The sequence below is a fragment of the Plutella xylostella genome, chromosome 17, assembly GCF_932276165.1.
Source record: "Plutella xylostella chromosome 17, ilPluXylo3.1, whole genome shotgun sequence".
Lineage (NCBI taxonomy): Eukaryota > Metazoa > Arthropoda > Insecta > Lepidoptera > Plutellidae > Plutella > Plutella xylostella.
The window spans coordinates 1,544,112-1,558,118 of record NC_063997.1 but is presented as its reverse complement, the minus strand read 5'-3'; the positions used below and the strand labels follow the sequence as shown (position 1 = coordinate 1,558,118).

At 37.6% G+C, this 14,007-nt stretch overlaps 1 protein-coding gene across 2 annotated transcripts; it reads right to left on the bottom strand.

Moving 5' to 3' along the window:
- Nucleotides 1-5,249: 5,249 nt before the first annotated feature.
- On the bottom strand, nt 5,250-13,952 carry LOC125489828 (cytochrome P450 9e2-like). Of its 2 annotated transcripts, XM_048627091.1 has the most exons (11): nt 13,643-13,952; nt 12,634-12,788; nt 10,533-10,649; nt 10,071-10,270; nt 9,688-9,817; nt 9,202-9,294; nt 8,529-8,747; nt 7,952-8,049; nt 7,691-7,693; nt 6,515-6,683; nt 5,250-5,990 (listed from the first exon to the last, which is right to left on the bottom strand). In XM_048627091.1, exons 1-11 carry the CDS (start codon nt 13,849-13,851, stop codon nt 5,824-5,826), a joined length of 1,560 nt encoding a protein of 519 aa, XP_048483048.1. In that variant the 5' UTR covers nt 13,852-13,952; the 3' UTR covers nt 5,250-5,823. The 2 variants fall into 2 exon arrangements, with proteins under 2 accessions (XP_048483048.1, XP_048483049.1); XM_048627092.1 differs by lacking the exon at nt 7,691-7,693.
- Nucleotides 13,953-14,007: the final 55 nt, after the last annotated feature.

Genomic DNA, 14,007 nt, shown 5'->3' with positions numbered 1-14,007 from the left:
GATTACCCACATGTAGATGTGCAAACTCACCAACCCCCAAAAAAAACTTCTGCTAGATAATTTACCAAGGCAAGGGAAGGATATAAACCATAAAGAGTGAACACCACCGCCGCGCCGCTTCAAAGAATAGAAAATAATTTCAGAAAATCTTACAATACAAATACCTACATCGTATTACTGAAACGTAACTATAGCTTAACCATTCCAATTCCATCATCCCTCCATACAGCATCCTGTACCCGTGTACCCAGTATCAATGTTTGACAATACGTCCTGCAGGGCGATCACGAACAATATAGAATCGAATGCGAGTGCGACTAGTGGCATTTTGACAGCACTTTCGAACACTTTTTACCTATAAAATTGACAGTTGTCGCACTCGCATTCGATTCTATACGTTAGCTCGAATTTTCGTGATACGGGTACTGAAATTACCCGCCAGGGTACCGATTACCGAGTCACGGAGATCATTTCCAGACCGAGATTTGGCCGAGATGATGTTTATCTGTTTATCTCGGGTGAAATCGGAAAAATGGTATTCTGGCGATGTCAAACGTCAAAATTTCTATGAGTTTGACGTTAAATTTGAGATTTGAAGCGGACACATCAGGGGAGAGTTTAAACAGAGATATATTTTGGGTTATGATATTTATCTCCGAACGACCAGAATTGAGCCCCACAATGTTTGATAATACGTCCTGAAATTACCCGCCAGTGCTGAGCCCGCTCAGCAAACCTCAAGACAAGGCACGAGCCTCACGGAGCCATCCCCTAATTGAGCGCAGTACTCGGGAGCAGAACTACTGCACTCAGTGGCTTTAATAACTGTCCCGTTGGACCTTGGTGTAGAACCCAAAGTACATAATTATTAAAAACAAAAAATTATGTAAAAAAAAATCTGTTTGGCAATTATTTATTTAATTCTTGGTGTAGGGTATAATATAGGACTTTTGGTATAATTGGTGTAGGGTATAATGTATAATATAGGACTTTTGGTGAACCAACGGGGTAATGCTCGAACACTCGCCTGTCAGTCAATGTTGCGCCCTAACGCAATGGTAACTGTGTACCTACCTATGCAATGTAATGGTTTATTATTATTTTGTAAAGCGAGTGGTTGAGAATAGGCATAGAATGAGACTTCATTCTCCCTTCACCTTTCACCTCACGTTCGAACAGTAATGACATTATATTATGCCATCTCATACATTATTTGTCAAAATTTCGTGCATTCGATGTGTCTATAGTGCCACAAACTTATCTGTTCCGGTGAGAGCGAACTAAATTGGTCCATATAATCTATGTCAATATGAAATTCATTAGTACAGTAAGTAATGAGGTATGGACCAATTTAGTTCGCTCTCACCGGAACAGATAAGTTTGTGGCACTATACGGAAATTACAGAATGCCAATTTGAAAACTCACTCCGGATTCAGAATCGAGTTTTGACAATTAGCTTTATAGAATCGCAAAGCTGGGCTATAAACGCACAAAAATCCATAGAAATTGCGAGAAAAGCAGTTTTGTACTTCTACGATAATACATTTTCGAAAAAACATTGGATGATTCTTATTTTTAAATTCCCATTTACATTATTTATTATATTACACATCAACAATAATAATTTTATACTCACCTTAAATTATTGTAGCCATAACTTTAACTAACATCCCAATGGATTTAAGAGTCCCGAAAATTTTATGCCACAAATAATATTTAGCATAAATTTTATTTAGGCCTAAAGTAGTTATTATGATTATTTTCCCTGAGGTCCAACTATAACGACCTTATAGGTACCATACACATTTAGGCACTTAAATTTGAAGCCGAAATGCGTTGTAAAAGTTTCCAGTCTCAGTTGAAATTGTTCCCGAGGGATCTTATATAGTTCTGTATCTAAATATCTCTACTCAAAATAGCTAATATTCATTGTATTGAAATATACAGTACCGGTCTGCTTAAAATAATAGCATTTAATATTTTTGTTCTATATGATGGTACATAGACCAAATAGGCCTTTTTTCGATATAAATGCCATTGAATTTTTACGATGCAATCCCTTATAAATAAAGCTTTTGGTTCCATATTTTAAACCGAATATTGGCCTAAAATTGTATCGTTAGGTATAATGTTTCTTTGCGGACAGTTCCGGACAACATCGACGAATTATTGCAGTGACCGGGCTAAGACCGGCATTTAAAAAAAAATACAAACTTACTCTATCCTAACTGATCCTTCCTAACTAATATTATAAATGCGAAAGTAACTGTGTCTGTCTGTCTGTCTGTCTGTCTGTCTGTCTGTCTGTTACTCTTTCACGCCAAAACTACTGAACGGATTTGAATGAAATTTGGTATACATATGGTCTAGACCCTGAGAAAGAACATATGCTACTTTTTATCCCGGAATTCCCACGGGAAAACTTTTTAAGGCGAAGCGAAGCTCGCGGGAACAGCTAGTTTCTTATAGATTAACCTCCTTATTCATAAAAAAGTTACTGGACGCTTTAGCTATTGAACTGTTTTGTCACTCTTGACAGAGAACAATTTGTTCTTTAACAATATACGAACAAGGTGGTGTGTTAGTGCAAAAATAAACAAAAAAAAACACGCACTCACGCCTTGTACTAATGTACTCCCTTGCGGGGTAGGCAGAGGTGCATTGCTGCACCCACTTTTCGCCAGAGTGTTATGTTAGTCCCAATGTAATAGGGGGCGGGCCTATTGCCATTTTTCGGGCACATCCAAGACCCGAGAACAAATATCTGTGTTTAAACAAATATATGCCCCAGCCGGGAATCGAACCCGGGACCATCGACTCAGTAGTCAGGTCACTAACCACTAAAAAAATAAACGTCTCGAAAAATAACACCCCACTTCTACCACTGAGCTCTTATTTTGAATTAGTTGCATTAGAAGATTTTTGACTTTATTTATTGTTTTTGGCATTGACAAAAGAATAAAGAGGACTTGGCATAAAAATCGGTACTTAAAAATATATCGTCGTCTCTTTTTAAATTATTGGTGTTATCGTACGTAAAAAAGGACAACAGTAGTTTTGTCTTTGCCTAAAATTACAACATTGCGATCGGTCGCCATGTTGATTGACTAAGATTGACATCCAAACACAAGGTATTTCAGCTGTCAAACAATTTGTTTGTTTACATTTTTCAAGAAAAAAGCCGCCATTTTAATTGACACCAAAGTTTAGGTAAGCGCATTTTTTTCGTTGATATGGCATGTCCTAAGGTTTTTGGTTATAATTTGTAGTGACATGTGATGTGACACACCATCTTTTTTAGGGTTCCGTAGCCAAAATGGCAAAAACGGAACCCTTATAGTTTCGTCATGTCCGTCTGTCCGTCTGTCCCTCCGTCCGTCTGTCACAGCCGATTTACTCGGAAACTATAAGTACTACAGTGATGAAATTTGATGGGAATATGTGTTGTATGAACCGCTACAAAAATATGACACTAAATAGTAAAAAAAAGAATTGGGGGTGGGGCCCCCCATACATGTAACTGAGGGATGAAATTTTTTTTTTCGATGTACATACCCGTGTGGGGTATCAATGGAAAGGTCTTTTAAAATGATATAAAGTTTTCTAAAAAACATTTTTCTTAAAGTGAACGGTTTTTGAGATATCAGCTCTCAAAGTCGTAAAAAGTATGTCCCCCCCCCTCTATTTTTATAACTACGGGGTATAAAATTCTAAAAAAAATAGAGGTGATGCATGCTAATTAACTCTTTCAACGATTTTTGGTTTGATCAAAGTATCTCTTATAGTTTTTGAGATAGGTTGATTTAACTGTAATATTATATTTGCTGCTACGGAACCCTTTGTGCGCGAGCCCGACTCGCACTTGGCCGGTTTTTGTATATTTAGGGTCATTTTTACCAAACGCTAAACGTATTTAAAATTTAAATACTTTTTGTACTAACTGACAGACGTTTGACAGGCTATTAAATACGTTTAGCGTTTGGTGACTTTTGTTATAAAATGGGAGAATGTCGCAGCCGCTACCCAAAATAAAGCTACATAGAGAAATCAGAATGTATGTATGTATTTACGTATGTAATGTCCTTGAATGTGTGACGTATCAGCTTGTTGCACCCAATCAATTAACCATACTGATTGAACAATCAATAGGTTTATTGACAGACACGACCGACACAATTTGATTTCAATGCGAACATCAATTATTGGGCAAGTCTGGAGGGCTGGCATTACGCGTCTTGTGTAGAGTCAACTTAGAAAGATAAGTATGTATACATAGGTAAGGTAGTAATAATAATTATATTTGTTATAAATTGGCTATACTATGCTCACAAATTACTAAACAACATAACCACTGCGACAACATTAAGATCCTATAAGTTACATTATGAAAGATAAGTAGAAAATATTTAATCGATACGGTATGCCACCCCAACCCAAACAGTTTGAAACTAAGGCTCATGGGCTATGGGCATACTATTTTATGTAACCAGTGAAGCCATACGATAAATAAATAATGGGCGTTCAAGTTATATGAATCAAAACTATATTTTATCGATACATGCAAACAAATTGTATTTTTTTATGTCATGATAGTCACGAATCACTCACTCACAAATAAAAAAATAAAAAAAACTTTACCATTCAAAATTGGTAAGCTCATGTGGAGCTTAATAGCAAACACACGTTTTTTAAAATTAATTTTTGTTCTGAAATAGAAACACCACCTACATTAGGTACACAGTTAAATATGTAACAATTTACTAACTAGTTTGCTTTAAAATAACCTCGAATGTGGAGCCTGAATAAGTCTAAAATGTCGCGGTTTGTTGCAATTTGCTCCCATTTTGATGGTAATTCGGCGGCCCCGTCGAAACTGACCACAAACTATAAATGTGCCTCGTTTCCTGTTGTATTCAATAAAACTTACTAAATTGCATGTTTGTAGTTTAATTTAACTGAAGAGATACAATTTCATTATAAGATATCTTATCTATCTAAATATCCTTCCACCCAAAGGTTGTCTGGAAGAAATCGCTTTAAGCGATAAGACCGCCATTTGTACATATGTTTTAGATTACGTTTTGTATTGTTGTCCATATTTTTGTGTGCAAATAAAGAATATCTTATCTTATCTTATCTTATTTAATTAGTCGCGCCCAGTATGGCAGTCTATCTAACTAAACGCTGTTTCAAATAAGTCTGTACAGTGTACACATATTCAAATATTTGGATAAGAAGTAAACAAAAGTTTTAATTGCATTAGGTATATATTAATTATGTATTTATTTTGCTTACGTAGTAAAAACAGTAAACTTAACAAATAAGTAACTTTAAATATCCATATTATATTTATGTGCATGTAACACAATACTTTATTTACTACCAACCGAACCAATTCTTTTTTATATAAATATTCGTAGTAGAGTAGCGTCACCAAAAAAATAAGCCTCAATGTGGAAACACTTCGTTAGCTACACCAGGGAGGTCTCTCTTCATATCGAGTGCAGTTTTGTTTGGCCCGCGGTCTAACCACTGCTCTACCTCGTCGCGACTGCGTGTTTTTTTTTAATAGCGCGACGAATTTGAGAGTGGTCCCCCAAAAGCGTTTACAGGGTGTTGCAAAATGGTATATACTAAGCCGGAAATGAAATTATACTGTCAAAATTTACAAAAATAGAATTCATTCTAACTGAAATTTTTTTTTCGCGAATTTTGACATTCTGATTTCATTTTCAGGCTTATATGTAACATGACACGTAGGTTGCGGCATAGTATAACCTTTTTGCAACATCCTGTATGCGTATTTTCCCCATGTCATCTATTCACTTCCGTGCCTGGAACTTGACCCAGGAGCCCCCGATGCAGCGCACCTGGAACTCGCCCGGCGTCAGCTCGATGGGGTCCCGCGTCTTCTCGCACTTCTGAAGAATGAAGTTCAGCGACACGTAGTAGAGGAGCACCTTCAGCTCTAAGATGGCGAATCTGGAGGCTTTTGAAAAACACGTAGGTGAGTTATTTGCTACTAAATTAATTTCATTGACATTTGAATGTATATACTTCCAGCAGTGGACTGCTATAGGCTGATGATGATGATGTGAATGTAAATAGTGTAAACCGAAAAGTTTGCCTTCAGAAGGTATCATGTGATAGATGGGCTACCTAACAGTGTAATGGTAGTTTTTCTCACCGTTCGGCTGTAAAACTAAACGCAATTTTGTTCAGCAGGGCCGCGTATGTAGGTATCTACTGCTAGGTGCTGTTGACTTCCCCGCGCCGTACAAATTCGCGGAAGTATAGCTCTTTTGATAGGTGTAAAAACTACTCTAGGCTCTGACGAAGAGTGGTGATACCGTCGTTGAGGCATCGAAGCATTGCAATAATTATGTAGCTTAGTAAAATCACCGAAACATAATGAACAAGAATATAGGTAGGTACTTAGATTTGCTCATTCTGGTGCATAGATTTGCACCAGAATGAAAAAATCTATATATATAGCTCAATATAACATCTCACCAATGCAACTCCTAGGGCCACTGCCGAAAGGTATGAATGCGGACAGCTTGATGTTTTGTTTGTTCTCGTCGCTGAAACGCTCAGGCTTGAATTTTTCAGGCTCAGGGTAGTACTTCTCATCCATGTGTAGGGAGTTCACGAAGTTGAATATCACCTCGCCTTCTTTTACCTGGAAACGGGTGCGTATTGCGACGTATAAAAACGAAATGTATAATTTCACATTAATAACGTTCACAACATATAATGAACGTTACGTATAATAACAAAATCTATATTTTCATAAGGTATAAGATTCAATTGGTATAACGTACATTTTATATAAAATCAAAATATATAATACTTACGAGGACTAATATCAATTCGTATAACATACATTACGTATATCGATTAAAATATATACTATCATTTAGTATAAAGTTCATAATCTGTGTTAATTACCCAACACCGTCAAACCCCCTAGCACCAAAACCTAAAGATAGGTGCGACGACGAGCAAAGCGAGGAGGAGCGTGTTAGGTGCACATGTTCGTCGAAACCAAAGCGGAGCGCAGCGAAGCGGAGCGGAGCGTCTCCCCACATAGCGCCAATAATAATAATAATGTCAAAACCCCTAGTACCAAAACCTAAAGATAGGTGCGACGACGAGCAAAGCGAGGAGGAGCGTGTTAGGTGCACATGTTCGTCGAAACCAAAGCGGAGCGCAGCGAAGCGGAGCGGAGCGTCTCCCCACATAGCGCCAATAATAATAATAATGTCAAAACCCCTAGTACCAAAACCTAAAGATAGGTGCGACGACGAGCAAAGCGAGGAGGAGCGTGTTAGGTGCACATGTTCGGCGAAACTAAAGCGGAGCGCAGCGAAGCGGAGCGGAGCGTTCCCCACACATAACGTCAATAATAATGAAAATACGATACGACAATCTTTTATACTTTTTGTGCATTATACATTATGATAATTATATCCGTTGTAGAATATATGTCATAAACGTTATGCATTTTAGTCGTTATATCAATTGAAATTATACTTTTTGAACGTTATTCTTAACGAAATTATGTATTTAGTAATTATGCCTTTCGTTTGTTATGCACAGTGATCGTTATACTTAATAAATTTATATCATATGGGCGTATACCTTGTGAATGTTATACCATTCGTTTTTATACCTCGTATTACTTACCCCCTGGAAACACGTTTACATTGTACAGGGTGGTAAAAATTAGAGTAAGCCAAAATGATGGGAAGAACTAGAAATATCTTAAATTTTTATGATTTTTTGGAATCTTATCAGTGATAAATACAAAACTATGATTTTACATGCACATACAGCATGATTTTTTGGAACATTTATTGGCTGATGATGATGAAAATATAGTGTTTCAACTGTTTTTAATTTACTGTGAAAATTGTATAGGTACATATTATTTAAATGAGTACATACCGTATAGGGCTTTCCTCCTTCTCTGGGGGGAGGCAGTGTGTACGGTTTTTGGCACACCCTGTCCAAGATCAATGTAGGAGGCCACTTTCGCAGTGTTTCTAAAACCAAAATTCCAGATTAGTTCTTAAATAATAAAAGTAGCTAACGAAGGTAATGTTTCTTGGTAATGTCAAGAAGTCGGCCTCTCTTTTGGGCAGAGTGCGGGGGAGCGGTAACAGTATCCTAAGTGCTATAGCAGAAAGAAATGACAGTCCACTTGTCTGGCAACTAGTCATAAGAACAAAATCTGTTTTAGTTATTAAGTAGTGTTAAGTAGATATTAGAATTTAAGTTTTGTAAATGTGTGTTTTTATATGGACAAATTGTCTGAAATAAATAAATTATTATTATATTATATTATATTATATTATTAATGTAACTGTAGATGAACTTTCTTTTCTGAAGAAAGATTGTCATTTGCGTCCCAAAGTTGCGATACCGCGCCTGACGACAATAGATTTCTAATGTGTCTGATTTCAAAGGATTCAACCGGTTTACGCTCTATACTTTCTATTATGTCCATATTTTATCCGCTCACCGTTCAAAACCCCATCCAGGTACTTCAGCGTGGGCACCCCATCATAAGTAACGGTGCCGTGTTTCTCATGATGCTCTTTGACTTCCTGGTACAGGGTCTCCTGGACCTCGGGATTCAGAGCCAGCTCGTGGAACGCCATGACCAGCACCGAAGCCGTGCTGTCGAAGCCAGCGAGGAAGAAGATGAAGGCTTGGGCCGCCAGCTGGTCCGTGGACCATTCTGGAAGAAGTGGGATTGTGAAGAGTTTTTGCTTTTTGGTGCAGATTAAAAAATATATATATGATGCATTGAACACATTCAGAAGTAAACTACACTCGAGAGCAATAAAAAAGTTCCATCTGAAATTGCTGTTCCATTTTGTATATGTAAGTGTACTAGCCTACGTTATCATCGTGTTTTACTTCATTCAAGTGGACATTTACTTAAAAAGTTATTTAATAAGTAAATACTCAAATAGACTCAGTGGGTATTCAAGTACCGCATTAGGTGTAAATGCACTCAGATACTTGAATAGTTCATTAGCTCATCACCCATATTAGCATAAATTATTATCAAGAAGTTTTTCCTGATTGGATTAACAAGTAGCTAAGGAGTCACTAGTAAATATGAATTACCTATTAGTAGTCTGTAATAGTCTGTATTACCTATTGTTGGTAAAATTATTGCAACTTACTTTGTACTTCCCCTTTTGGCTTCACTGCTGTTAATTCTGTTGTAGCGAATCCAACTGTATCTGATTTGTCCTCAGTCGAGCCATCCAATGTACCTAAAACAGTAAAAATCCCATGACATCTGTCATAATAAAAAGAGCAGAAAGCTAGTTGGTAATAATACAATAGGTGTCATAGTCAGCTATCAATCGTCGTGAAAGCGGCCGCGCTAGGGGCGGCTTTATCGGCGCAGCTCGTCCAAATTTGCGCGATCCATCAGTTGATCTACACGCCGTGTATATTAGGAGCAGGCTTACGCTCAGGTTAAGACGAGCCAGATCACCACGGAAGGCTCGGCTTGCGTGGGCTCATGATAGTGGGTAGTGTACCACGTCCAACAAACCCTTGGCAGTCAGATACTAACAGCTAACCTGACTGGCTTATTCTTTCACCACGGTGACACACTACTACAACACTAGTCTAGCTTCACTGATAAGAAGAAGAAGTACCTTTAGAAGCCTCCATGAGCAGCTGGATCATGTCGGGGCGCTCCACGTTGTTCTTCTCTCGGTACTCCATGGTGGACGTCACGATGTGCTTGAAGAAGTCCAGGGAGTCTTTCGGAAATATTTGGAAACCCTGAAAATTGCAAGGAATTAAGTATTTTTACTCGTAGCTATACCTGGCAGAACTATTTCTTCGCTAAAGTAAAGGTTTTCTGGAATTTATCACTTTCTGAAATTATAAATCCGTTGTGCTTTATTTTCAAGTAATATTGTATTACATTGTAGCTATAATATTACAGCAAAAAACTTTGATCAGTCAGACCAAGACAGAGTTCAGACAGACCAAGGTTACAAAGCAGGATAGAGATAGAAAAATATCCACTCACGCATTTAGGGAAAACGACAGACAGGAATATCTTGGCTTTCTGCACACTGGAGAAGTTGATGATCTTCTGTCCGTACTCGTAGAATCGGTTTTTCTGGTCCTTCACCGAGTTGACCTCGATGCCGAAGGCTGTGGAGGCGATCACGTCGTTGGTGTAGCGGCGGATCAGCTCGCCGACGTTTATGTTCTGGCCTTCCGTCTCTGGAAAAACGTGAAAAGTTTTTATTATAAATATTTGCAGAATATGGTTTTCTAAAATGGCTTTCAAATTTTATTCATCTTACCTTGTTTTGGGTCAGGTGACTTTCTTGTTAAACAAGGTAATTAGAGTTATAGATTAGTGAAATTTTGAATATTGAATCATCACCTCCCCCGGAGCGCCACATTTAACTCTGTATGTGTTATCTAAGGTCGTCATCGTTTACCCAATTGGTTATCAGTTCTTAGGTAGTAATAGTTGTACCTTTCAGATGCTCCACGATGTTCTGGCTGGTCTGGCACATGAAGGGCACCATCTTCCTCATCTTGGAGCCGGTGAACGCGGGGCTCAGCGTGGACCGCATGTGCCGCCATTTCTCACCTAAAATTTAACACATTACCCCTTGTTCCCACTGGACAACACTGTCGGGCAGATTTGTTATCGTGTGTCGTAGTGACAGAAGATTTTATATGAAGCTGTTCACACATGTCGGATATCGATACATGCACATCCGATAAAAAATCGGCCCAACAATGTAGTCTAGTGGGAACGGGGGGTTACCTATACACTCACGGGCAATGATAAAGTTCGACATTCCAAATGTGACGGGAACTGGAGTTTTTCATTGCTCGTGAGTGTACATTAGTTTGAATAGGGGGATATTAGATACGTAAATTGAAGAGGAAGATCGTAATTTTGAACAACTTTTGTAGACTGAATGGCGAGATTGGCGAGCTAAATGCCGTAAGTATAATGGAATACAATACAGTAGCTAGGTACGTACACTTAGTGAAAAGAGCTTGATAATTTATATAGACATACTGAAAACACTTCTATTTTCTATCACTCTTATCAATCATCATCAAATGTAGTGCAAAATTAATGATAATAATTTTAATCTATAGTTTCCAAGAAGCCTCTTGTACCTACTATTTAATATAAGTGTAATTAACAGTACAAAGGGTGGCAAAAATCAAATACTATCCGGAAACGGCCACAACTTTTCATCATCATAAATATTATTTAAATATGTGTATGACACTGCCACCACTCCAAGACTACAGGCATTTGCATTGATCGCCACAATGTATATGTCGCAGGTATCTGCTCCTGTTTGATTGAACCGCTAGCCCGTTCATTGGATGACGCTACTCAGTTGTATGACTAAAGAACAACTCGTCAAGTGGTTGACTGTAACGTCCAACGTCTTGACTGAAAGTTATTCAGCGAAGTCGTTAAATGGGATAATATAGTATAGGAACTTTGTAATGTCTGGTTAGGATGAACATGACCAGACAAGAGTCAACAAAAAAACTATGTTACAAAGCTCTCATCTCACAAATTAACCAAACAATAACAATAAACGTACCTTGATATTGTTGTTCATAATTATCCAGTTTCAGCACATTTTTTTCTTTGAAACTATCCGCCGGCGGTGTAATAATAGGAAAATCCATGTTGTCACACTATTTTAACATAAATAACGCACTTTAAAGCTTATTTATTTGCAAAAAATAACAATACAAGTGCTTTTTGTGTCAGCTGTTCGCTGTTAGACGCCATATTTGTTTTATTCACCACCTGACTGATTTTAAGACGTTTTGTGACGCTTGTACAATCAACGTTCGGCCTAGTCATACAACTGAGTAGCGTCATCCAATGAACGGGCTAGCGGTTCAATCAAACAGGAGATTAAAGCAGATGCCTGCGACATATACACAAAACAAATATTCGCCTTGGCCGGGATGCGAACCCACAACTCCATCCGGACTATTCGTCAATATAAACAAACATAATTTTAATAGCAGAATTAAAATGGACTGTGTGTGTCATTCTGAAACAATATTGTTTATCATTTTTTTATCACCACCATCAAGTAGTCATCCCTAATGGAGACAACAGTAATCGGTAGAGATTATGATGCCACATTTAAAATAATTGCGCGGAGTAGCGAAATAATATTGCACCACACAAGGAAAATACTGCGTGAAATCCGATGTAATTGCAGTTCATTGATCTAACGCACACAGTTTCTAATAGATCTATATCCAATTTGCATTTATCAGTAAAATATTATGACATGTTTGTGGTTCTTTTGTCGTCCTTCGTCCGGAGAGCTAATAAAATATATAAAATGCATAGAAAATAAAAAAATATAAATATAAAGAGCATATAAAATGAGATTGAATCTATTACAGTCATGCTTTGATGTTTTAACAGTACGGCTATCTTCCCAGTAGGCTAACTGTTCGTTTATTTCCGTACGTAGAGTGAGCGCAAAACTACCAAATTATGAATACTCGGCATACTAAGCCGATAAACATGGTTCTTTGTTCATAAAAAACTCATCTGAAAGTACACAAACCTTGCATAGAAAACAGGCTCTCAGAGAACAGCGGATCACTGAAGATCTGTCGGTGGTCAGTGAAGTAGTCGAAGTCCTTTACTGTGACCTGCTTGATCAACTCCGGGTCTCTTATCGCTATAGTCCTCGCTGTCATCTGCACCAGGCCTATGTACCTGAAGAAAAACAATGCATTTTTTTATGAGTCATCAAAGAATTTTTATCAATCTTTGTTTTAAGGAGTAAGTTAGGTATAATTAAATTAGTCAGGTCTACGCGATTGATATGACATTGGATAAATTGGAGAAGATTAGATATAATGGCATCGTACATGAATGATGCAAGCATGATTTAATTAGACGCAATTAAAAATCAATAGCTACTCAGAAACTTACTATTTACTCATACTTGCTTCAGCTTTCAGTGTTGCGTTACTAAGTAAACCAGATTTTAATGGAATTCAACTTATACTATGCACCTTCTATTCAATTACCGTTATCATCAAACAAAAAGTTACGAATTTGAAGCAAGCTTATTTAAAATTATGCACTCTAGTTACCAACATAAAAAAACAGATAACGATACACACAACAAATCTAAAACACCCTTATTTTTTCCCGTGTGACACTTCAACTGTATATGACTGTTCCATATAAATATACCTAATCCTCTCACCATGGCGACAAACCCTAGTTAGTTTTTTGGGTTGTTACCTAACCTAACGTTAAAAACCCCCGATATACAACACTAAAGTCAACGTTCAAAAGTCGCTTAACTTTTGAACGGCTAAGCCGATTTTGATAAAATAGATTAAAAATACTCTCGGTGAAACATTTACCTATGACCCAAAAAAGGAATCAAAAATCCTTTCAGCCGTTTCGGCGCTAAGCTACCATGCCGCACAGACAGATGCACCAATGCGTTAAACTTATAAAATACCTCTTTTCAGTCAAATACACACACGCATATATACAGACACGTTAAATTTATAACACCCCAATTTTATTGGAAGTTAATAACTAAGTTTTACCTGTCTTCAGGAAACGCCTTGTAAATTTCATCCAGTTCATGGATCATGTTCATCAGGGACAAGCTGCTCTTCAGCGTATTCCCGAACAACGGCACACCCGGCATAAAGTTAATGCCGTGCTTCTTGAAATAACTATGATTGTCATAGTAATTGTACAAGCCGTACGCTATAACCACTGTTATTATGAATATGAAAAACTCGACGATCATTTTGGTAAAATAATAATAATAATATAATTATAATAACACTGTTGATCAACTAGATACACACTTGATGTGTGCGCCGCTCGGGTTGTACTAAGCGCGCTGTAGATATAAGATATGACGCAATGTCAAGGATGTCCTGTCTATCTACCTGCGATTGCG

What these genes read in the sequence shown, in the direction of transcription:
- LOC125489828 (XM_048627091.1), bottom strand. Translation starts at nt 13,851, where the DNA reads ATGATCGTCGAGTTTTTCATATTCATAATAACAGTGGTTATAGCGTAC. An exon ending in CATCGTGGAGCATCTGAAAG is followed by an intron (nt 10,271 to 10,532) that starts GTACAACTATTA and finishes ACGTTTTTCCAG; the next exon opens with AGACGGAAGGCCAGAACATA. An exon ending in CCTGGATGGGGTTTTGAACG is followed by an intron (nt 8,050 to 8,528) that starts GTGAGCGGATAA and finishes TTTTGGTTTTAG; the next exon opens with AAACACTGCGAAAGTGGCCT.